The sequence below is a fragment of the Amia ocellicauda genome, chromosome 18 (genome assembly GCF_036373705.1).
Source record: "Amia ocellicauda isolate fAmiCal2 chromosome 18, fAmiCal2.hap1, whole genome shotgun sequence".
Taxonomy (NCBI): domain Eukaryota; kingdom Metazoa; phylum Chordata; class Actinopteri; order Amiiformes; family Amiidae; genus Amia; species Amia ocellicauda.
The window spans coordinates 1,464,750-1,491,557 of record NC_089867.1 but is presented as its reverse complement, the minus strand read 5'-3'; the positions used below and the strand labels follow the sequence as shown (position 1 = coordinate 1,491,557).

At 37.7% G+C, this 26,808-nt stretch overlaps 1 protein-coding gene across 4 annotated transcripts in view; it reads right to left on the bottom strand.

Annotated features, from left to right (window-relative positions):
- Positions 1-13,378, bottom strand: part of azin1b (antizyme inhibitor 1b) — a 31,190-nt gene extending 17,812 nt beyond the window's left edge. Inside the window, exons 1-12 of one of the 4 annotated variants that reach the window (XM_066691274.1) lie at positions 13,188-13,378; positions 10,133-10,273; positions 9,229-9,497; positions 8,443-8,638; positions 7,543-7,716; positions 6,723-6,895; positions 4,369-4,503; positions 3,982-4,063; positions 3,633-3,707; positions 3,356-3,521; positions 3,008-3,126; positions 1,891-2,105 (exon numbers count right to left, since the gene is read on the bottom strand). In XM_066691274.1, the coding sequence (XP_066547371.1) occupies positions 1,891-2,105; positions 3,008-3,126; positions 3,356-3,521; positions 3,633-3,707; positions 3,982-4,063; positions 4,369-4,503; positions 6,723-6,895; positions 7,543-7,716; positions 8,443-8,544 (1,241 nt within the window). In that variant the 5' untranslated portion in view covers positions 8,545-8,638; positions 9,229-9,497; positions 10,133-10,273; positions 13,188-13,378. The remainder of the gene's footprint in view (positions 1-1,890; positions 2,106-3,007; positions 3,127-3,355; positions 3,522-3,632; positions 3,708-3,981; positions 4,064-4,368; positions 4,504-6,722; positions 6,896-7,542; positions 7,717-8,442; positions 8,639-9,228; positions 9,498-10,132; positions 10,274-13,187) is intronic. The other 3 variants (XM_066691273.1, XM_066691275.1, XM_066691276.1) reach the window with 3 other exon arrangements.
- Positions 13,379-26,808: the final 13,430 nt, after the last annotated feature.

The window sequence follows — 26,808 nt, the reverse complement described above, 5'->3', positions numbered from 1 at the left end:
TCCCTTGGGACAGTTTGGTTATACTGTAACCCCTCCCCCTTGGGCAGTGCTTCTAACTCAAATGTTAACGATAGGTTGCGTATGCATCTGTGGTTATCCAAGAAAAGAAGCACTACCCAAGGGTTGTCTTTGTGCAGACATCTACTTTTATACAAACAGGAAGTAGAAGGGTCCTGTTTGAGTGACGGGCACAAGGGCCAATGGCAGCTTTGAAAGACGATTGTCTTTGATATGTTCCAGTGCGCGCACTAAAAACCCCTCCCCCTTGGGCAAGGCTTCTTTTCTCAAATAACCACGGTTGCATATGCAACCTATCATTTTAGTAGTGTCTGTAGGTTACAACCTCTTTGTGTATCAATCATTAAAATATGGTAGAGGGCAATGGCATATTGTAGGGGACAAAAGTCATGCAGCCTTTTCTTTGGCACTCATGTAATTTTGAACATGTAATTTGTACTATGGTTGATATGTAATTTTAGACTGTACTGCACTTATAATGGTCTTATCCAGTCACCCTGGCTAAGGGTGTATGCGAATAAATAAATGTATGCATTATATGTATGTATTTCTTTTTTTTAATATATATTATTAATAAAGTATACCAGCTACTTATGTTACCACTGGTCTGCGTGTGCATGTGCGTGTGCATGTGCGTGTGCAGACATGGTCAGACCTCCATCTAGCCAGAATACAGATAAGGTAATGGGCAACAGTCACTTTCTAGTCAGCATTGCTGCAGTGTAAGAGATGCAAATGGCAAGCGCTGTGACAAGAGGGAAAGTGTTACTTCTTCTGGAGCTATAGAGTTACTTTATATCACATGTATCATGTCATGGTTATATCATATTTTAAAATAAAGACATTTGCAAGCATTCATCGTAGATCACTGCAGTTTGATGTCAATACAGACTGTGGTTACTACAGAACATGAGGCAGAAGTAGAGTTCAAAATTGCACTACTGTACATTACGGTGTTTATATGCTAGCACAGCACACATTTGACAGATTGTAGCATGGTACACTGCTCTACAGTTAACACAGTACATCACAATATACTATACTGTGATTTTACACAACTACAACCATATTACTACACAAAAACCCAAAATTATAATTTCAAGAAATGTGTGTGTACATCAGTTTTATTTTTCCACGTCTGTGTGTATGCGCATGCATGGTTCATTCATTTCTTCTCTCCAGCCCTAATGAATTGCCATATCCAGAGTGCTTACACTACACTTTAAATGTTGTAGGGGACAACAGTGGGGGGGGGGATAGCCTCATTTATGGTCCATATACTAAAGTGGTTTACATAGTTACATTACACCACAGGTCTGCATTTCTTTTGTTAGTGTCTCATGTTAGTCTGTGTGTGCGCATTCATGTGTTGGCTCCTGGTCTGCCACGTTCTGCATTTTTAATAGAGAAGAAGCATACAAAAGCTATATAGTCTACATATTTCTGATTAAGTTTAAGTTTATTAGCACAAAAGCTTCAAGAGTTATTTCAAGAACAGAATAAATCAGTCCTGAAGCCTCATATAAATCAAATTTCACAATATTAGCAGCGTTTCCCCCGAAAATGACATGGCAATCTGTTTCTGAATTATTGACTAGTGGGGACTACTGAACATTTGATTCACAAAAATGTGTTGCAAATTTTTTTTATGCATTTGATCAATAATTATTTTTGTATAATATCAATCATATCCATTTGAGCACAACTACCATATTAGGTATTATGGTGCATCAATGTATAAAGTTTGGCATGTGAAGCACAAGAACTGCGGGAGGGGTTAGGAATTGTCACAACAGGATAAGATCAATAATACTGCAATAGAAGATTAGAAGTGTACAATAATTGTATTTAAAAAAGAAAACCAACCCTTACCAATCGTATGCAGAGATCAGATAGTAAATTGGAGGCTTTTGATAATCATTGAAGGCAGATGGCTCCCCCATGGTGTTATCACCCATGTTGTTAAAAACAACCCAGTCTCCAACATTCAGTTCAGGCAATAGGCAGTGTTCAACAACTTGATCCAGACCATCACAAGAGGGGCCCCACAAGCTGCTGGCAAATACTGCTTCTTCCTTACTTAATTTCTGAGATGTATATAAATAATAAAATAAAAATAAAAACAACTTTGACTTTTTGTTCTTAAAGACATGCTTACATTAGTACAAGCTAAAATAGTTTAATATAATTAGGAATAAAGAATTAAAATCTATTTTTTCCCCACTTTAAAATAAAAATGCTTTTCATTACAGTTATGTAAAATCCTCAGAAAAACTCAAATACACAGAAACTCTATATTCCAATAACCACATTGAATAAAATAGTTTCCCATAACTTCCGAGTCTAGCTTCTGGGTCCATCAGATTGTTCCTTTAATTAAATACCAGCTAATGTGCATCAGATGCTTTTAGAAGATTGTAGTTTAATGTCCACAGTGCCAAGTTTTAAATCTAATAAATGACTAATATAAGTTGTATAAATGAGTAGCTGGGATGTTGATAAGTGGTCTACTAGAAGTAATAAAATGGTCCAACCTAACTGCAAAATGAAATCTTTGTATGGTGGGAGCAACCATTCATGGTGACTGCTATTCCTGTCATGGTATGTATGAATCTATATCAGTTGAAAGTGGATCACCAGTTAAATAAACCTAACACAAATTCAGTGAACCTGCAACCCTACATAGTTGATCCACCATGACCTTTGATCTCTCAATGTCAAAACTAGCTTAGAACTCTATAGACAGTAATTTTAGATGGATTCCCATAAACTTTCACATCTTAAGGTCTAGATTGCTTTTCATACTTGGCTGCTGGGAACTGCTGCTTGCAGCTATATTATGTAAATAAAAACAAACAGGCTGGAAGAGACTGGACACTCCAGCAGTAGAAATACAATTATAGCATACAATTTTGTTATTTCAAGAGTCTTCCCGTCTAATTCACTTTTCAGTTTCACCTCATGACCACATATGGAATTGTCCACTGACCTTATGAACAGAAGGGGCAGCAATAGTTTTTTCCAGTAACTTGTTGGCAAAAGACCCAAACACCCCATCATTCATATAATACATAAACGCTGGCTCATCATTCAGAGATGGTTTAATTTCTGGAGGGAAAAAACAAATGTCCAGGTCAGACTAAATGCAACCTGTGCTCATCATTATCACAATTGGTTTTGAGAATGACTTTGGAGCAGTGTGAAAAAAAGTGGGGTGGTGTCAAGTGGCACAACATAAAAAATACAAGCACATAAAACATGCTAATGTAAGAAAACAAGATAAAAGGATAACCTAGGTTTTAGACATTTCAACAGGTTGACAAAAATCAAGTATTACCCTGAGGCTGATCATCCTGATCCCTCGCAACCACTTTCTTGGCTATAATATTGACTGCCAGACTGAAAGAAGTAGTTACAAAGTAACTTCCAGGCTCAGCAATAACATGCACTCCAGAGTCCGTTGGGAAATAGACATCTAGAAGTGGCCGGATTGTGCTGTATATCTGTGCAGGCAGAGAGGGGGAAGAAAAAAGTTACTCTTCCCTTAATCAAATTTACTTCTGTAGAGCGATTTTTCAAAATTGAACAAAGCAGAAATGCCAGCTAAAACATACCTCATCCAACTGAATGCTGGACCCACAGAATCCACCACCAATATCCAGAAAGCTCATATTGAAGCCAAATTCCTCCTGAAATACAATATTTCTTTATTATGCTGACAAAATATGCAAACATCATGAACGGTCATAAATGTTTCACTAAACTGACATTGTATCAAATTATACTAATGCCTACATAGTGGCTCAAACATGCTGCTCATGTCAATAAAGAAAACCCATTCAATTACTTTCCTTAAAAATACCAATGCCACATTTATAATGCAGAGTAAAACACTATTGCATTTATATTAAAGCCAAAATTTAAAAGGTTAAGGGTACTGAAAGTACAAGTTTGCCCACTCACCCCCATGTCAAAGACACAGCGAGCATCAGATATTGCATGAACATAGGCCTGTGGATCCTTGCAAGAGCTTGAAATATGGAATCTGGGGGAAGGAGATAGTTTCTGTAAGAACTCCAGAGGGAAAGAAAACCCAGTACAACAGCAAAGGATTGTCTTCATCATAAAACACGGACATGCTGGGAAGATAAACAAGGAATATAGTGAAAACCATGAAAGCATGAAGAGGGGGAGATATATTGGTAGGTGACCTTCCTGCCTAAGTTAACCATATGTTAAGAGTGGGAAGTGGCAATAATTTGCGATTCACCGCTTGGAATGTTTTGTCACAGGGTTAAGCACTCAACCATCCCAAAAGCCGCAGCAATAAAATAAATAAAAGGTACTCACTTCACCCCCACAACTTCAACACCCATCTCCTTTGCACTTTCCAGCAGGTGCCTGCAGTTCTTGAGTGTGGAGCCAAAAACCATGCTCATCTCCTCTCCCTCGCTGTGGGCCTCAGTGGCAATGTGCAGCAAGAGCCTAAGAGAAAGGTGAATGGGGTGATTCAGAGTGTCTTTGGATTGGCTAGATGTTCATAGAGTCACGGTCTGCAATTGGGAAAAAAAATATATAAAAGATCTCTAGGCTGATGACAGACCACAGTAACATCCTTTCCATTGGACAATACCATGCCCGTGTTCTACAGTTGAGCATGGTTCTTTTCAGCCGAATCGAAGCTACACAGCAGACAAAAATTAAATGTATTAATGGGGAAAGTATTTGTGATAAACATGCCCTAATTTTAGGTGGATCACCCAATTTCAGTTCAGAACAATGTTTCACAAACATGCTTTCAGTTATGTTGTTTGTGCATGCTCCGGGCCAAGAACTTTAAGTTCGCCATTTTTATCTTAAATTATCCAAAGGTTGAAGCACAAAAAGTTGTCCTCTCCCATCATACAAATTCAAAGTAATTTTACAAATCTAAAGTAGCCTACAATCATAAAAAAAAGATTTGTAATAGGAAACAAAAATCCCAAATGGCTGCAAGGACTCAAACTTGACACTATGACACTATTCTTGGAGCACTTGGTCATGGATGACTAATCACAATCTCAATTAGTGTACTTGACAGAAAAAGCTTTACCCACATACATTTTAGACTATATATTTTTCAATGTTGAATAATAATTAGCCCCCCAGTCTGTGAATCACATCTATTCTGTATGCACCCTGCCTTCCCGGTTTGTGAGAGCGCACATAAACAGCCAAGCACAGCCTAGCTTTCTCGGATATGCCCGTATTTGGTATAACTGGAAAGTTACAACTCTGCCCTGTAAGAAAGTGACAGACCCGTTCGCCAGTAATGGACAGGGTTCAGGGAACCCCTTTGGGGTGTCACCAAAAAAAAAAGATACGCATTTCTTTGAGAGCCTCTAGTCAAGCATTGCTTAGATGGAAATGGCCATAACTAGGCTCATTCGAAAGCTAAAGACCTGCGGTTTTCGGGAGTGACAGCTTTGAGCACTTATGGAAGTGACAGGATTACAGTAATGTAGAACACTCATCCTGCCCCCAGGACGAATTGCAAAAGGCAGACCCCAGAGAGTTAACCGTCAGTAGGTGACACTCTTACATTGAAGTTCTTTCAGACACAGCTGCCATGGAAATGTGTGGATGCTACAGCGGTGATCAACCTGACTGACACCTTGACCACCGTTTCACACCACAAACTGTTTAAGTTACTATCGCAGCTGCAGGGTATTAATTAAGCACAGCCATGTATTGCAGAAAAATGCAGATTGTCACCACATGAAACTAAATATAAAACATGTAAATTCAATGAGAGATACAAATGGCCATATAAAACTTATAGGCACAACACTTAAATCCCACAGCAGCTGTGTACCTCCACTACACCACCCCCCACAGCACACCTGCGCAACACACACCGCCCCCCCAGTGAGCCGATATCGGATATCGTGAGGTTTGAACATTCATCATCAGCGATATGCAATTTGTAATATTGCCAATCCTAATGCCAGTGCAAATAATATTTTAAATTCATAGAGACAGGCTTTACACATGTACACAGCGATGCTTGTAAACCAAAATACATAGCATCAACTAATGCATAACACACTGGTAAGGATTTAGCTAGGCTAGGAAGCAATTGTTTTGCATTTGTTAACATACTTTACTTAACATGCTTGAGTGCGCCTGTGTACATAAGGCTTGTTATCCACCTTTTTCAGTCTTTAGGAGCCACTGTTTTATGTATAGTTGATAAGAACAACATTTTAAAATTAGTTCAGACTGGGAGGAACAGCACTACAGGACTTTCACTTTGTGTGCCAATTTGATTTGAGATGACCATCAGTTGTTGATTTCCTTGTGTGGTCCAGGACTTTGTTGCAGACTGTACAATATAACTTGCTGCAATCCTCGTGAAGATTACAGATTACATTTCCAACTTTACTTTTTGATCCGACGCTATTTGGTTAAAAAAAAAAAAAAAAAAAACTCAATTTTAAACCTGCCTCTATAGGAAACTATTAAAGTTAAGCAATTTAGTTTTATCCCTCCTATGACAGTAATACCAGATCAAACCATAATACATGCGGCTTATTCGGATAGATTCTGTGGGAGGAAGAGAATTCTGCAGAATAAGGCAAATTCGGTGATCATTCCATGAACTCGGAATTCTGGAGGGACTAGTTACATTAAGTGGTTAACCACTGGTACCAGCAGATACTTACTTGGCATTCTGATGACAACGTGCAATCTTCTGAAGTTCAGTCTCATTGTCACACACAAGGAGATCAATGCCATTCTTAGCAGCATATTTCATGTGGGACAGTTGTTTACACATGCCAGTATAGAGGATGTTTTCTGGAGCAATGCCGTAGCCCTGTACCAGAGCAACTTCACTCTAATGGACAAAATGAATAGTCATAAACAAACCATAACCATAAACCTGAACCCACACCACATTTCACCACTAAGAACAGGCCACTGGTGACAGAGTACACAAAGCATAGTGATGTACCTCTTCAGTAGGGGACAATTTCCCATTTTCACCCCCCAACTCATGTTAAAAGGGTCTCAGGTTTCTTAGATCTCAGTGTCATGTTGGCAATAACAAGTTAAACAGAAGTACATTTAAAACTGACACTATTGAAGTATTGAGGACCCTGGTATTTGTTAGGAAAATGTTTGGGTTTAGCTGCCTGTTGGGGCTGAAAAGATTGACTGCTACTTCACTCTGCATTTGAACAGTAGTTTTCTTTCTGGGGTTTCATTAGAAAGCAAGATGTACACATTCCCAAAATAAGAGACTTAAATTTTTATAAGTTTGCGGATTTAAACATACACGTATTCCCAAAAATTATTTCCATGCAGCATGACAAAAACATATACACAATAGCTTTGTAAAAACTTGGAAATTGCAGTTTGAACAGAAAAACTTATATGATGACCTAAACACAACCTGTAATACCTACTTCTTGACTGAAGACAAGCAAAGTAATTTAATTCAAAAGAGTTTTAAGTTAAATGCAATAGAAATATTAAAATTACCTTGTTTGCACAGGCAAAGCCAGTCCCAAGGGCTGCCAGGATCTCAATGACAGCCTGGCTTGTGTTACACTTCACAGCAAAGAAGGGCTTGATTGGTGCCATGATGTTTTGCCACTGAAAATGCTTCTTTACTATGTTCCCAAGGTCGGCCACAAAAAATGCATTCTTTTCAGCCTGAAGACCAGGAAAATACACCATGAAATCCCTTTTCATCATTAAGAGCTACAAAAGATTTTCAGCCAAGAGTATGCTCTAGACCAGGGACAATTTAAAAAATATATAAAAATGTTCAACTTCTTTAAAACACACTGTTGCAAACGGTAAGTGAACCCTAATCAATACCCTGAATTCAAAGCAGATTAACCCATGGCTGTTCGTCAATTTCAATCTTACCTCCTGCTGTTAATAGTTAATAACAAATTGACTTTTTCCAAATGTTGACAAGTTTCAAGAAATTAAATCATACAATTTCAATATTGATTATTCTAGTAGTTTTTATATCAATATATTAAAACACAATCTAAAAACAGTCTTTATAAAATATTAAAAAGGGATATTTTGCAGCTTACTGTTCAACTAACATTCCAAGGTAAATACAATGCGATTAAATGCACCAGTTTCACTATAATGATCATTAATTAATTACAAGGTGGTTATGTCATTTACTAGAGGGAACTGGAGGCAAAATTGAATGACTATCACTTGTGGAAAAACAGGTATTTAAACTGACTTACTGAACAGATCCATCAAACTATAAAATAGTTTCTATATGGTTACTGCAGTATAATTTGTTTTTTGGTCCAACTATACTTCCCCAATAACTTATTTGACTTAAGTGAATAAAATTAAATCCTCCACAGGTTGCAATGCGATTTTATTTTCTGCTAGCTAAACACATACCAGAGCCTGCTCATAAATATGGTTATCAATGACATCTCCAAGCATCGTGCCTTCCTCCAAAAGGTCAATAGTGTAGTTTGGTTCATCGACAAGTCCTTTCATCTCAGCCGTATTCCGCAAAGCTGACGATCATAAACCAAGTTGCCGAATAAATTCACACGAGCCTTATTTTGGGGTCCTTAAAATATGCAACAAACTATAAAGGGGAAAAAAAGTGACAATTCACCATTAGGTTATATTGGCAATATATTCATAAAATGACACTGACAAAGACAAGTGAATGGATTTGTGGCCTTTTAACCAAAATAACCAAATCAGTAATGCAATAACTGATAATCAACTTGTTCCATATTGGAATACACAATCTGAACATTTAAAATCTATCATATACATAAGCTGAATTTGGAAATTTGGATAAATCTACCAAATGCCGTATATTAAATGAAATTACAGGAAATCAATAAAAAGATCAGCGCAACATCAAAGTGAAAGAAAAAGATCCCAGATAGAATTTGATTATCACGACCAAGACTCCAAAGGTCTGTGTAATGGCTGAGAAAACAATAGGTCTACAGCTCAACCCATCAATTACTTGCAACAACTACTATTAATCCCATTGGCAGTGACCCATAAAAGGTGCCGCTTAATAGAATTCGCTAAATATAATACTGGCATTGGGGGCATTACAGCTACACTTTTTACATTACATAATGCCATGTGAGGGTAATCCAAAATTGGTTTAGGCGAAATGCTTAATAAATGCTTTGTCTGATAATTTACAGGTACCGTAGCAACAACGAGACCAGTTTGCGTCACTGGCCATTGTGTCTGACTGAGTGACGGCTCTCATGCTGCTCTGTGCTGGAGCGCACGCCATTTCCACAGGCCTTTCACCCTCACTGCCTCTGCACCGCCTCTGTGGGACCAGGTCGCTGGATCTTCACAGCTGCTTTTAGTTGTCCAGTTAAATGAATTTATCTACATGCTTCCAGACAGGCAGCCAGATATTCCCCCTCAAGAGCAACGAAGCCTCAAAGACCTACACTGCAGCATCACTGTTAATGTAATAGTTTACGGTTAGTCACAAGACAATACACCCTGAATTACTGACGATTGGCTTGAAGTTGCACTGCAACATTTCACTTTACAAAAATGTGCAGATTTACTTACAGCTCAGTCAAAGGCCATGATTTCTAGATAAACAGCTTCTGATGTTTAAATGTACACTAACCCACAATAGATAAGTGAAAAACTAAACATCTTAAAAAAAACAAATCCATAGTCCAGGTCTGGGGCACTCAACTGTAGCACAGAAAGCTTATACAAATATCCTTACATCACTTATGTAAAATGTTGGATTACTGAATTTTAAATACATACACATAGTATATTATAGCAAAACGTTCAGTGTGAACTGCTGAAGTATGAATTTTGATGCATTTGGTCATGTGGTAGAAAGGAAAATAAGAATTCACTTTGAGATTGCTTTATTGGACTCAGTAGCTACTGATCAAAAACCTTAAGGATAGTGGTCTCAGAGGACTGAGTAAAGTGAAGAGAAACCAAATAAGTAGATTCATGTATGCAAAAAGAACAGAAAATGGTTGCAATCCTAAAAGTAATGCATGAGGCAGTATTTAATTCCATTAAGACAGATTTAAAAAGTAGAAGTACACCAGTCTCTACTCACATGGACAAGTCAGGAGATGGATCTCTCCCACTATCAGCTAGGATCCCAAGGAGGCTCAGCGTTGAAGTCAAACTGCTCCCTGTAGAGTGCTGCTCCTAGTCCTTCTGGGTAACTGTTGTACACCTGTACAGAGAGTGTGCCCTGCAGAAGATGGTAACACTTCGTTTTGTGGATCATCAAGGAACAGCCTTAGCAAAAGCAAACAATAGTACTGTGCACACAATCAAAAATACATTTAAAAAAAGCTGGGTCACAACTATAAGCAATGCTACACCATTAACTGATGGTTAAGAACTCTGAACACTAGATTTTATTACTGTATTATTTCTTAGATTACACCCTTACCCAGTTTTCACAGTTGCAACTGCTACAAATGCAAGCAAAGAGCATCTTGGTTATCCAGCTTGTTGCTTATATAGAATCAAGTTTATAAAATAAATTTATTGAATCAAATAAACCTGAATTAAAATTTACCATTTCACATACCAATATTGATTTTGTCTGGATACCACACATACATTGAAATAACCAAGACAAGTAGCCTTTAAGTGACTGTCAACAGCAGCAAAGAGGAGTGTAACAATAAAATAAAATGTTTGACCCAATAAGGATGACCTAAACTAATAAACTAAACCAACACTGGATACACGTTCAATTTTGGAACACATGCCACTTAAGGTTATTTCATAAATCCAAATATAACACTGAACATTTTAGAAGGATTTAGTCATCATATTTTAACAGTGTAATCAATACAGTAAAACCATATTATACCACAGATGGTTACCTCATTCAACAGTTGTATTGTTACTTATGGTATTACTTTTTTATAAATAGTCCGACTATCTGTACCAACAACAAACCCAATAACTGCCGTTACTGGTTTCAACACATACCACCCCAGCTCGAATCACACTATACAAACGTGCTTTTAAATAGATCCACAGCTTTTCATCCGTATTGCAAGTAACCGGAGCTCTTCATTCAGCAGTTTTTAAAATTACACGAAACCCCAAAGAAAATTTACCATTTCTAAAAAACTAAAATAAAAAATAGTATTTCCAGTCAGATGTTGAAAGAAAGGATTAAAATACCCTTTGACATAACTCGAATGCATGTACAATAAAAGAATGTTAATAACATAAGCCATAATAATTGAACTTTGCTCTCAGTCTCTTACAATTCTAGCCGTGATCAGATAGTTATGAAACCATTTTTGTATAATACGATTACTGGATCTGTGTCATGTAGGCAGTGATATCGGAGAACAATAACTTAATTGTACTAACGTAATCTACATTTGTATAGAATGTAATTTACCATTTTATCTGGCGACAAAAATAAAGTCAAACTTTATCTACTATTTAACCCATTACCTTAGCTCCCCAAAATGTGAACAATATCACTAAGCTAATTTCACCGACAAAATACCTCATATTGGTTTTGCGTTAAGTAGCATATATTGCCCACAATACTGTAATGCATTATGTTTCCGGAACCGGCTGAAACTTGTCTGAACCAGTAATCTATTTGCATATCCCGCTTAAATTCTGGACAATTATAAAGGAATTAATTAGATATATACAGATATTATTATTATTTATTATTATATAACACACTAAATATTGCTCATATGTAGAAGTAATTTAGCAACACCAATTTATAACGTGATACTACATCAATCCACCTCTAAAAAATATGTAATGCCAGCTTCAAGCTTCGAATTACACATTTTCCTTCTAAAACGTCGCCAACAGGTGTGCACTTCAACGGACCCGACCTGGGTGTTTACTGGAATTTGGACCGGAGCGCCCAGTGCAAGAGACACCACATTGCGTTTTTAAGGTTGTTTCTTCGTCATACAGAACTGGACACCTTGCCGATTTTATTAAATCAATTCTAAACGTAGCTACAGTCGTACTATTACTTGCTCGACGCCGTTACGAGTGTGTATAAAAGTACACGACTCCACATTCAGATCACTCGAAGCGGAAATGGCTACTCTGCTCACACGGGTTTGGCCCAATGGAAGAGGCAGCTCTGTGTGACAGCGCCCAGTTAACGACACAATCGGCGGAGGCGGGTCTCGCAGCCTAACGCATATCTTGAAAGCCGCGCAAGTAACCGTACTGAAGGACATTGTCAATATATTAAGTTTAATAACATTAATATAATTAAAAATAGTGATAATTTGAAGGAAAAATTAATAAAATACTGGAAAGTAGACCAAGACGTTTTAAACGCATGACATTTGTATAGTTTGTTAGAAAAAAAATGTAAAGTGAAAAAAAAAAAAAAGACACATAAAAACTATTTTAAACCCTTAAATTTGCCAAGTGCAGTGGGTAAGCTCCTACTGGCTTCAGTCAATGCTCTCGCATTATAACACACCCGGCAATAAAATATGTTTAAGACCTTTAATGTATGTAGCCACCCTTCAAAGTAAGGCATTACACAAATGGCAATTGCATAAATGTAAATTATACATGGATATATACACATTTAAAAATAATAAAGTTGACTCTACATACACGCTTAGGTTGTGTCAGCTCTGGCGGCAAGACCCGGATTGATACAGTCTCAGACTCCTAATTAAATTACCGAAGATCATCTTACATAAACCAACATGCAATATATATAGATATTAACAACAATTTTCCATAAGACCTTTGCGAAGTCCGATAGAATATCGAAATATTGGTGACGTTAAACTAGAGAACACCTTCGATACCAAACACTAACACATCGGATTGTTGTTAAATTACAGAAGAACCCGGATTCACCGACTACCTAGTCCTTATGAGCAAAATGACTTAAGGTATTTGCAGTTAATTTTGTTGATCGTCAGTATTTAGATTACATTAACGCTGATGTAGTTTCTGTTTACGTTATTTTATTTTTGAAAACCCTTTAGTTATTTAAACCACAAATTGTAATGGTAGTGCATCAAATCTGTCCACCTACACTGTAAAACGCGATCGCCATGTTGTAACATGTTTCTCTGCTACAGTTTACTAGTATAGCTTTAAACGCAAATTAAAAATGAGTTACTTACGTGAGATAACGGCCCAAAAGTTTTGGTAAATCGTCTTCTCTTTTTCGGCGGAATTTTTAAAAAGTAAAAGGGGTACCAGTAGTAGAAAGAAAAAAGGCTTTATTTGCCATAAGCTTGGACTGAGGAACAAGCTGTAAATGGAGCAGCGCTGATATCGCTCTGTAATGCAACGAGGAGCAAAATGACCAGCCGGGGCAGTATTTATGCTGTAGTACTACTTAAGGCACGGGATGGAAAGGGGTGGGATTTATACTGCAGCGAGAGATAAGCTGTATTGCAATTTAAAGTCTAAAGCCTTTAGCAACCACATGTGCAATTTTAGATCCTTTCCCCCCCAGAATACATTATTTCTAAAGTAACTAAGGTTTCTTTCCCCGTAATTATTTTGCATCAGTAATTTTGCAACTAACACAAAGCCTTACTGGAGTTTTCAAAATGACAATGTATTTCGGCCAATTAAAAAAATAAAAAATAAAAAAAAATATGATTTTACATTTGTATTTATTTTTAAAGAAATATGTTATTGAGCCTTCTTTTTATGTATGAGTGACAACACAAAGAAGATTAATCAAGTCAATTCTAATTATGTATTATTTGTTCATTAATTGCAGTATATTTTAATGATTATATATATATATAACAGACTTCTTATTGTCTGTCATCTAAGAGTGTCATCTTGCTCCTCAGTGTGGCTGTGTGTGTATGTGGGTGTATACATATATAAATGTGTTCTCTATATTCTAACCTTCTAACCTTGTATGACTGTCATCAAACTGTGGTCCCCATCTCAATGTAGATTCTGTAGTAGTAGATTGCTTGGCTTTGATAACTTTTTAACTCAGTTACAGGATTCAAAGTCAATTATGTTACTTCAAGCTGAGTATCATTTTGGCTGCTTTTCTCTGGACTCTTTCCATTTAAGAAATAGCCTGCTTTTTGTATTGTGGTGACCAGATTTGCACGGGATATACCAGATGAAGTTCAATGCAACAGGTTAGGCATGACTTCCCTTGAATTGAATCCAAAGCCTTTTATTGCATATCCATGCATTCTCTTGGGTAATGAATTGCTTCCCTACATTGTCCTTGCTTAACTCCATCAGCTGGGTTCCTTGGCATTTTGGTATGTTAATTGCAGTCTGGGGCAGTTGGTATGGTTGGCCCCCACAGGTACAGGGTAGTTATCTGAGCTGACTGAGCTTAAATGTGGTTATGTGCTATTGTCTGGGAAGTGACGAATTGTGTAATATAGGTTTAGGGCTTCTCTCTGTTATTAGACCTATATCAGCTTGCAGTTTATAATTGTTTTAAAGGGTTGAGTCTGTAAGGGAATTCAGCTGAGGATCTAGTTTTCATTAATACTACACTGAAACTTAGTTCTGACTTGTCAGTGACTATACATGATCATTTGTGAATAATTATATAATACAGCACATACAAATCATATGTTTATCACTTAATTTTACTACAATCAATTGTAGTTTTCAGATGACATTCCTGTTTAATATCAATCCTAAAACCATCTAATTAAGATCCAACTAGCTGAAGTTGCACAGTAGATCAAGTTGTTAAGAGTAAACAGTATGCAGTATTTACTTAATTTTAAAGATTTACACACATTAAATGTACCCTCTACCAGACAGTATTTGGAATACTTGAATTCCCCCAACTTCCCCCAAAAAACAAAACTACCACGATTCCTAAAATAATTATTTTATGCATCTTTACATGTGTTTATGGTGTATAAGATGCATACCACTCTTCCAGATAGTTAATCATATAAGCAACTTTTAATTGATCAAATAATGGTAAATATCAAACTCCATGCTTATATGTTCTCAGTTCATTTTGATGTGTTGTGTTATAACTTGCTGGATAGTGAAAGAATTATGGAAATGCCAGATTTGACTTCCCCATGGCAACTATTTTCAAGTCAAACATCAATCTGCAGCAATCACTTTAATCTTAGTTCATTCAAGCATTCACTTTATCATTAATTTCTATAGATACCCAAATGGAACAAGTTCAAGTGTGCACAAGCTCAACAGTTTGGGGATTTATATAGGCTATAAAGGAAAAGGGAAGCTATAAATCAAAGTGGAAATATATTGGGGTGGCCTTTATCCACCAGTGAATAGATATAGGCTGTTGCTACTGTTGATATATAGGCCTAGTATTACTTTGCTATTCACAGATTACCATTTTGAAAGAATTTGGATGGTGTCTAAATTACATGGGTAACCAACACTGTGACACCCTTTTACACAACACACATTTTCAACAGAGAACAGTTATGTTAGCAAACTGACAATAGAGATGATATTTCACAATTGTAGACTGGAAAATTAATTTTCTCTTGCATCAAAGTTGTCGTAATTGTGGTTGGACGGCATTTTATACCAACACTTTCAGAAAAGATTGCTATGTTCTACCCATGTGAAATTAATGTTATGGTCTGTATATTAGCATTAAATCAATGGCATTCCTAGCAGTGACCTAGATTTTTTTGTCTACTTTCCAGATATTAAAATGTGAGGTTTATTTACATAAGAACCTTCAGTGTTCAATGATAAATGCTGTCAGCATTAATTCTGGTTCATAGATTTAAAGTACAAGAGATCAGTTATGATTCAACTCCTCACTCCTTTCCATCTGTTTTCACTATGCTTTCAATCAAGCCTTTGTCACTCCCCTTTTCAAGAAACCCACCCTTCACCCCACCTTGCCTCCGATCTACAGTCCTGTCTCCCTACTCCCCTCTCTCTATAAAACCCTTGAGCAGAGGTCACCCCTATTTCTCTACATTCCTGTCTAACTACAATCAGTCACTTCATTCCCTATTCCATATTCTCCTTGACCTCTCCGAAGTCTTCAAAACTGTCAACCACTCCGTTCTTTCCTCTCTTTGACCTTGGAATCTCTGGCACTGCTCTTGCCTGGTCCCCCTGTACAGTGGATTGCATAAGTATCCACTACCCAAGGACTTTTTCACATTTTGTAATGTTACAATCTGGAATGAAAATGGATTTAATTGTGATTCTTTCCCTTTGATTAGCACGAGATACACAATACCTTGAAGGTGCAAAATGTGTTATTATTGTGAAACAAAACTTGGTTAAACATAAAAACGACTTGTCAGTTGCATAAGTATTCACCCCCCTTAGTCAATACTTGGTAGAACCACCCTTGGCAGCAATTAAAGCTGCAAGTATTTTTGGGTAGGTCTCTACCAGCTTTAATAACAATCAAAGCAACCAGATTTATTCCAGGTTTGAAGGGAATGTCCTACTCAGAGAGACTGAGGGAACTGAACCTTTTCACCTTGGAACAGAGGAGACTACGTAGGGACTTGATTCAAGTGTTCAAAATCAAGAAAGGCATCGACCACATCAAACCAGAGGAACTTTTCCAGATCAGCAGGGACATACGGACCTGGGGACACAAATGGAAATTGGGCTTCAAGGCATTCAAGACTGAAAACTACTCTGCTACAAAAGTAGTACAAATTTACTATGAAACTATTGTATGCATTGCTTTGCTTTTGGTAAAATGCTGCTATGAAAAATGCATATTTTGTGATAGCTGTAAGTTGGCCTAGTTGGGTGTCACCAAATCAATAAATGCATCTGCTCCTGTATTATTAACATTCTGTAAAACAACGTACTATGTGTATTGTTTTCTAGAGAAATTAGTCAAATGAAATGATACATTTGTAATGATTCAATGCGTTGGTCTCTCATTTGTTTACATTAAATGTATGAAAACTGAATAATAATAATCATTTTCACAATAATATCTGAATAAAACAGTACTATTTGTGAATTTGTATCATGGACCTCCCAGGATCTCTTATTTTGTGAAATATTGAATAATATGTAAAAGGATTCTTGTTAGATATAAACAGGAATATGTAAGGACTTTGTATTGTGGGCCACTGTTCCTTTCAAGCTGGTACTTTAATTTGGTATAGTAGCAAATCATGTTTTGAATACATGGTTTTAAAATGCTGACACTGTGTTTTGTGGAGAATTTAATCTATAAATAGGATTTTTGGAAAGTGCCTCATATATTGTCTTCAAATAGTTATGCCATGATGTGACTGAACCATCACCTTGCTTGGCATGAGTTACAGTGAACTTTGTAGTTAATTCCCATATGAACTTTGATCGCTCTTTTGGAAACAATTTAATTTTACAAGCATCACACCATAGATTGTTGTCAAAGAATTTGAAGATGATTGATTGATTTACTTGGATTTAAAATAAACAGTGAAAAATTGATTTATTGTTCATATTTTTCACTTTAATATAAACTTTGTAATAGATTGTCACAGTTTACATGACAATTAATAATTACTGAATTTCTCTACATAATCCTTATTCCTAGAAGTGTGTGCAGGATGGTAAGAACATTTGTCTATAATGTATTCAACACACCCCAGAGTAAAGTTTAAAAACATGATGTAATCATCCAGAGTTCATTTCCTGGTCAACTGTTGTATACCTTTGTCTGCAACTTGAACACTTTGTACCAAAGCTTGATGTCACAGTTTTGAAAATGAAAAAGCCATTCAAATTGAATTTTGTGGTGCATTAGTTTAGCATTTTTTGGTTTATTGTGTTTACTTGTGCATTAAGTGCCAACGTATGTTCTTCCTGAGTTGTAATGTGTTTTAAGTATTTAAAATTGTACCCATTTAATAGTTTTATTTTTATGTATAAAAAGCAGGTCATGTAAACATTTTTGATAATAAAGATTGATTTGATTTTTAAAAAAACTTGCTACACAACATATACACTGATCAGCCATAACATTATGACCACTGTCAGCTGGTGGGATATATTATGCAGCAAGTGAACATTTTGTCCTCAAAGTTGATGTGTTAGAAGCAGGAAAAATGGGCAAGCGTAAGGATCTGAGCGACTTTGACAAGGGCCAAATTGTGATGGCTAGACGACTGGGTCAGAGCATCTCCAAAACTGCAGCTCTTGCGGGGTGTTCCCGGTCTGCAGTGGTCAGTACCTATCAAAAGTGGTCCAAGGAAGGAAAAGCGGTGAACCGGCGACAGGGTCATGGGTGGCCAAGGATCATTGTTGCACGTGGGGAGCGAAGGCTGGCCCGTGTGGTCCGATCCAACAGGACGAGCTACTGTAGCTCAAATTGCTGAAAAAGTTAATGCTGGTTCTGATAGAAAGGTGCCAGAACACACAGTGCATCGCACTTTGTTGCGTATGGGGCTGCGTAGCCGCAGACCAGTCAGGGTGCCCATGCTGACCCCTGTCCACTGCCGAAAGCGCCTACAATGGGCACGTGAGCATCAGAACTGGACCACGGAGCAATGGAAGAAGGTGGCCTGGTCTGATGAATCATGAGTTCAAGGTGTTGACTTGGCCTCCAAATTCCCCAGATCTCAATCCAATCGTGCATCTGTGGGATGTGCTCTACAAACAAATCCGATCCATGGAGGCCCCACCTCGCAACTTACAGGACTTAAATGATCTGCTGCTAACGTCTTGGTGCCAGATACCACAGCACACCTTCAGAGGTCTAGTGGAGTCCATGCCTCGATGGGTCAGGGCTGTTTTAGAGGCAAAAGGGGGACCTACACAAATTTAGGCAGGTGGTCATAATGTTATGGCTGATCGGTGTATAAGCGTATAAACATTTTCAAAGAAGTGTGATCAAATCTTAAACCCTGTTTCTAGTGAAAGACACAAAACCAATTGAAGCACTCACCATAGTTGAGGCTTAAAGAAAAGCTGCCAGCTCAAATCCCATACTGCTTAATGAATCCAAACTCCTCATGTTGCTTCTTTCCTGTACAGTTCAACTGCTTGGTCTGAACAGGGGAGTGAGCTGTTCTGTAGAGGAGGGGAACTCAAGTCAACACATAAACTCAGACTTAGCGGGACCTTGGGGCTTCTGGGGGTGCTCGACTTCACCACACTTGTTCCTGTGCCCTCCATAGGCAACTCTGGCCACTGCCTGGTCTCTCTCTCTCCCTCACCCCTCAGTGCCATTACTCCCCTGCTGTGTCTGAATTCCCCATATTTCTTGACCACTCCACTTTTAAACCTCGGAGCTTCAATTAGTTGTAAAGAGGACTTGGGTGTACAAATGTGTACCCATTGCCAGGCAACACTCCCTGCAGCTGCAGGTGTCAATGAGGGCCTAGAGCGCATTAATAAAATACACACAAAAGACAAAGATCAAGATGAGGACGACAATACTTGGATCACGGTTTGGACTGTTTGGTGGCACTGTCTATCAGGGTGGTGACTATATACATTATGGCCAGGTAAAGCTACCAGATATCAAAGTAATGCAACAGAATGTGATAGAAGTGCCAATATTTCCTTCCCTTTACCTAAAGCAAAAGGGTGGCAGAACAAAAGGACTGAGAGTTTAACTTCTGAAGTCCGACACAGACTGTGTTTCTGACAATTGAATTTAATTAAGGGATACTACATACTAGACTTCCCTTTTTTGGAAAATGTGCAGTGCTAAACTGCCCAAAGCTATCTTTATCTTAGCAACTGAAAAACAGTGTTACAGTAGGTAAGTCATCTAATCCAGGGGTTCCCAACCTTTTTCTGCCCAATGACCCCTTTGCCAACCAGATTCTGGCTGAGGACCCCACCTACAAAAAATGCTGCAACTGTCTCATTATACATTAGAAAGCATGAACAGAAAAATACAACATGAGGATGCCATTTTATTTCTTATTTTACTTTTCTGCCAATTAAACCAGTTATTGATTTCTGAATGGGGATAATGATTTCTAAAACACAGTAAAAATGTTTGTTGTCTTTCCTCATACTAAGATAAGCCATTTACTCTGATGTAATACTCTTGCTATAAAAAATATTATCAGTGAAATAATGAAGGTCAAATGATCATGTGACATCCAGGTGTTGCCATGGTGTTGTTTGAGCCTTGTAGGGCCGGTGATGAGGTGGTGTGCTAGAAATAAAAGATGAAACCCATCATACGAGATTTATCTTCAGGCACTGCATCTGATAACACACTGAGAAGAAACATGACTAATATCTAACAAATTTATAATCTTAAAATATTAGATCCTAGTTTTACATTTTGTCTGTGTATTATGTCAAATACAAAATATATTTGATATTTAAGGGTAAGTACTAATATGATCTGTTAGAAAAATGCAGAAAAAACATGTAATAACTCAATATACTCAATTCACAACTCTGTTCCCTAATCTGTTTCTGCTGGTTTTCATTACTAATAATTCATACACTGAATGAATGAATTAATTTCCACCTAAAAATATATATATAATTAATTAATGTATTATTAATCTCCCTCTGCTCATCTACCCACTGAATAGCTGATGTGTGGTGAGTGTACAGGTGCACTTTGGCTGTTGTCGTATCCTCCAGGTGGGTATTTCCAGGTGGGTGCTATACATTGTGGTGGTGGAGGTGGAATCCTATAACATTTAAAGCGCTTTCGGTGTCTAGATAAAGCACTATAGAGGTGTAATTATTATTATTATTATTATTATTATTATTATTATTATTATTATTATTATTATTATTACTACCTGTTTCAGAGCTGAAACAATTGACATAGTTCAAATAATAGATAGTTGAATCATTGGTTCAAATAAGGCCTTGTTTTTGCATTCACTTTCAAAAACCTCACCTAATTTTCTTGATTCATATATGACTTGACAGAACAAGTAGTCTACCCTTTAATCCCAGTATGGGATGATTGGCTGATTGAGTGGCATGAGAACACAGTTGCATTCCACACACCTCATAAAAGGCTGAGCAAAAGTCTTAATAGTTCTGTTAAAACTTTAGTTTCATTGAAATGTATTGGACTTCTTCTGTTTGATAGTTTATTTAAAAAGTAACTGTTTATATTTTCCTATTAATATTTGCACTCCACACATTTACTTCTATAACATTATTGATTCAACATAGCTCAGCTTGCCACAGGCTAACTTTGGATTTTTATATATTCTGTATATGTTTATTTGTTTGATTATTTATTAGCATAAGCCCTTACCCAGGATGACTTTCAGTTTTCACAAAAACATTTTCATAACATTAAAAAGTATGGTAAATACAATCAGTGCAAAATACAAAGTATACAAAGTGGGGTGGGGTAGGCATAAGAACAGGAGAAATTACTGTAAAATTATATAAGTGCTAATCAGGAGCATGAGGGAGCATAGTTAAATAAGAAAGTGCATGAGAGTAAGAGTGCTGAGTTGTGCAGGAGATTAGGGTGCAGTATTACAAGTACCTGAACAGGTGTCTTGAGCAGACACCGAAAGGTGGTCAGGGACTGTTTGGTCCTGACCTCTGTGGGTAGGTTGTTCCACCACTTAGGGGTTAAGAAGGAAAAGGATTGGGCTCTCAAGTAAGGGGATCAGGGAGGTTGTACAGCAAGTTTTCTGGTGCAGGAAGACTGATGTGATCTGGAGTGGTCTGGAGGGAGTGTAAGAAGAGGTGAGAGTCTGGAAATAGCTAGGTGCAGTTGGGTCAATTCAATGAACTGCATACAAGCTAAAAGCCAGTGTCTTCTCTAAGAAGTTGCATCAAAATTTTACATGTTCATGGAACAGTATGTAGAAAATTTAAATATTTTTGGTCAGGTTCCAAGTAAGAAAAGATTGGTGTGTGCAGAGCTGCAGATTTTGTATATAAGATGTTTGATGAAGGCCACTGGCTCAGATATATAGATCAAATGCTGACCAAGACTGACACTTCACTGATGTTTGTTATATATATATATATATATATATATATATATATATATATATATATATATATATATATATATATATATATTTTTTTTTATTATTATTATTTTTTTTCCCTACATATTCTTTCTATGTTGTTTTCCTTGTATTCCAAGAATAATTTTATCACTGTGTGACAGGTTGGGCCTGTCACGGCACAGCTGTTGGTGGGGGCTTGTTTAGGTTGGTACCAGGTAGTGGGACTCACCTACCACACTACTGCAGACGACAATCAGTGCTCCTTATTTAAAGCTCCCTGTTCTCTCTTTCACTGAGATTGTATTAGTTTATTATGTTACTCTGATTTGTTTCAACTCCTCTCTGAGTTTGAAGGATCCTCCGTTATTTATTTTTGATAAAGACAAACACACAAAATAAAAATGCCTGTCACACCATCTGTGCCCTACACTCCCTGTTACACACTGGAACAGGCTGTGAGATATTTGTGAGGAAATAAATCCTGCTTTTATCATGGTCATCTTCATAGGTGTAAAACCCCCTGATTTCATGAATCATCCCTTTCATCAGAAGGTTAATAACCATAGGACCAAGTTAGACCAAATCAGAGGCTGAGAGAGGTGATGGGAAACACCACAACCAAGTACTCATAGACACAGACAATTCCATGCAATTCTAAAACACAAACAACATAACTTCGTGCTAACAGGAGAATGGGCATAGATGTTGAAAATAATGCCCATGCTCACCAGCAGAAGTCACTGATGTGCACAAAGAAAAAACAGCAAAAACAAATCGTGTAACGCTCATAAAATTGTAGACCAATAATAGAATTATATTAACTCTGAAACTCTGATTAAGAAATAATAATATTTGCATTTCTGATTATGTAATTTTTAACTTGTTCCATATGTCATTTTATGTATATTTGGTTTTTAGTCTCATTATTTTTATTATGTAATTACTTCCAGGTGAAACTGCATACTGAAAAACGAATCACTAAAAAATACATTTCAAATATTTGTTCTTTCCTGGCATTCAGCTTTTTGGTTTCAATGTTTTTTTGTAGAGAACCGAAAAAGATTACCATTCTTCATTGAAATCTTTTTTCTTTAGTTATACTCTGGGTTTGGTGTGTCCTGTGTGTTACTAAAACACGAATATGAATACTCTTGACTACATTTTATTTGTATTTTTATGACAGTACAGAATATATAAAGAAGGAGGTTTTACTGCTGGCCCCTGGTATCTTCACAAGCTGTACTCACCCATCTGACAAATTATTCTCTCTTGCTTACTCATGTTGTTCTTGGAGTCTTTACTTAGTGATAAACTATGATGACCCATCTTTCCCCGACTGTTCTAACACATCTGATAGACTGGAATTGCTTTTTTTGTCTATTACTGAACAATAGCTTACTCTATCTGAACTTTTCCACTTAAGCCCATTAATACAAATATGACACTTTATATACTGGAAGCATACAGAATTTCATTTTAAAATAACTGACATGACATGTGTCACCTGTCTCCCCTTTTGTCCCTCTCAAGATGACAGTGACAAACTCCCACAAGAGGCAGAGACCAAGCCGGTGAGACAGGCCCAGGAGTAGCAGGATGGCAGTGATGAACTCCCACTACAGGCAGCTACCGAGATGGTGAAGACATGCCCAGAAGCAGTGTGGTGGCAGTGATGAGCCCCTGCCTCAGGCAACTAATGAGAGTGACAGCAACTCAGAGCAGCAGCATGAACACAGTGAGGAGGCCCACCAGAAGGAGGCAATATAGAGTTGGTGTGTGGAGTCCAGCGACAGCTCCTGGTTGATGTGAGAGAGATTCAGTCGGAGGAGCAGGGGCGCCTGCAATGAGCAGGCAACGATAGTGAGGCTCTGCCTGAAGAGGCCTACACTGTACCGAAGTGGCAGCATGAGGACTGGGGCAACAGCATCCTGGAGTTTGCCAAAGCAGGAGATGAGTGATGTCTGAGTGGGGTGCCCACTCCAGTGGTGGGTTCAATGTGCCTGAGGGCGTGGCATGACAAAGCAGCAGATAGGTGGTGGCCGACCAAAAGAATCACCCCAGCAGCAAATGGTGGTACACCGTGCGAGGGGTCTACCTCTGTGCAAGACAAGAGGTGTCCCAGGATGGGAGGATGGTACTCAGTTCAGCAGCAGCGGCGTCTAATGCAGCAGGGTGCATAGGAGCAGGCATCAACAACTTCAAGCAATGGGAGGGCCAGAAGCTGCAAAGCAGTGTGTGATTTCAAAGCAGTCTGCAGGGAAAAAAATTAAAGGTCAAGTATTGCTGGAAAGTGGGAAAGGGGACCTAACTGTACACAGGCGTAGGTTTAGGTCCATAGGTGTCCCCCCCATGATGCGATCTAAAAATAAGAAGTGTGATGCCGCACTTGGTGGTGCAGTGAGGAGCCGCCCTACACTGCGCTGTGCCTCCCCTGACCCAGGTGGGGGTGAATTAACGGGGAAGCTTCCTGGTTTGGTAAGGCAGGAGACAAAGTTGGGAGAAGGGTGTGAGTCAGGTGCTTCCCCCGTTAATACCCAGAGCAGCGTCTTAATGGTCACATTCCTATATATAAGCTATATAACTCATATATAAATAACTTTAATATACATTAAAGGTTAGCTTTGGGTACCAATAACACATACATACATACATACATACATACATACATACATACATACATACATACATACATACATACATGTACAATGAGGGAAAAAAGTATTTGATCCCCTGCTGATTTTGTACGTTTGCCCACTGAAAAAGAAATGATCAGTCTATAATTTTAATGGTAGGTGTATTTTAACAGTGAGAGACAGAATAACAACAAAAAAATCCAGAAAAACGCATTTCAAAAAAGTTATAAATTGATTTGCATGTTAATGAGGGAAATAAGTATTTGATTCCCTATCAATCAGCAAGATTTCTGGCTTCCACGTGTCTTTTATACAGGTAACGAGCTGAGATTAAGAGCACTCTCTTAAAGGGAGTGCTTCTAATCTCAGCTCGTTACCTGTATAAAAGACACCTGTCCACAGAAGCAATCAATCAGATTCCAAACTCTTCACCATGGCCAAGACCAAAGAGCTGTCAGGGACAAGATTGTAAACCTACACAAGGCTGGAATGGGCTACAAGACCATCTCCAAGCAGCTTGGTGAGAAGGTGACAACAGTTGGTGCGATTATTTGCAAATGGAAGAAACACAAAATAACTGTCAGTCTCCCTCGGTCTGGGGCTCCATGCAAGATCTCACCTCATGGAGTTTCAATGATCATGAGAATGGTGAGGAATCAGCCCAGAACTACACGGGAGGATCTTGTTAATGATCTCAAGGCAGTTGGGGCCAAGGCAACAAAGGAGTGGCTCAAGAAGAAGCACATTTAGGTCCTGGAGTGGCCTAGCCAGTCTCCAGACCTTAATCCCATAGAAAATCTGTGGAGGGAGCTGAAGGTTCGAGTTTCCAAACGTCAGCCTCAAAACCTTAATGACTTGGAGAGGATCTGCAAAGAGGAGTGGGACAAAATCCCACCTGAGATGTGTGCAAACCTGGTGGCCAACTACAAGAAACGTCTGACTTCTGTGATTGCCAACAATCAATTACTTATTTCCCTCATTAACATGCAAATCAATTTATAACTTTTTTGAAATGCGTTTTTCTGGATTATCTGTTGTTATTCTGTCTCTCACTGTTAAAATACACCTACCATTAAAATTATAAACTGATCATTTCTTTTTCAGTGGGCAAACGTACAAAATCAGCAGGGGATCAAATAATTTTTTCCCTCACTGTATATATTGTAGGGTATAACTCTTATTAAATATATGTACAATAGTGCTAAATCAGCAATCTGACTCCACCAAGACACTGACACAATCAACATCAAGAAGGAGTACGTCAAGGAGACACAATCTCTACAAAATGCTTCAGCGAAACTCTTGAAGTGTTCAAGACTTGGACCGGGTAGAAAGCAGAATCAAGTTAAACGGAACTAACTTGAATAACTTACACCTGAAGTTCAATTTCAAGAACTCTCAGATGCAAGCAAAACACTGGGCTTAAAATTTACCCAAATAAAACAAATATCATATTTAACAGCTTTGTTAAATCTAAGAAAATTGATGTAGATTAAAGGATACTCAAAGAAGTCAAAAGTTATGTCTACCTTGGACAAAAAATTAGTGCAGACAGAGAGATTATGGAAGAAATCTGAAGAACAGTAAATATTCGGAAATCAACTCATTTGCTTCAAGAGAAAAGTATTTGATCAATGCATACTACCAGTGCTCACGTTTTGCTTACTGCTTAAATTTCAATAAAAACTGGAAAAATGGGGGTGTTCTAAAACTTTTGACTGGTAGTGTATCAACAGAAAGAAAAATAAAATAACATAACAAAACTAACAGTAACCTAAGCTAAACTATATGAATACCATAGGATTTAAACATCAATACATCATGAACATCATCTGAGTTCTGATGTTGAGCACATAAACCCGCACTTACCCTAACCCTAAACCTAAAACCTATTCCTAACCCTGTTATACATGTGATTGACATAAAAACTCAGATGAAGTGCATGACATATTCATGTGTTATCCTGTGGTATTCATATATTAATTAATGAGGAATCATGGTACATTATTGTAAAGTGTAACCGATATATGTAGAAGAACTATTTATATAGGTTTCCTTGATGTTTTGAGTCAAATATTGAGTAAAATGCTTTCTCGTATTCAACAAAGCCCAGGTAGAACGGAAGCTCTTATTCTTTGCATCTTTCTAATACTTCTCGGACAACTTGTATATGATCCATCATGTTATATCCACTTATGAATCCTGCTTGTTCTCTTAGTTGGGCAAAGCAT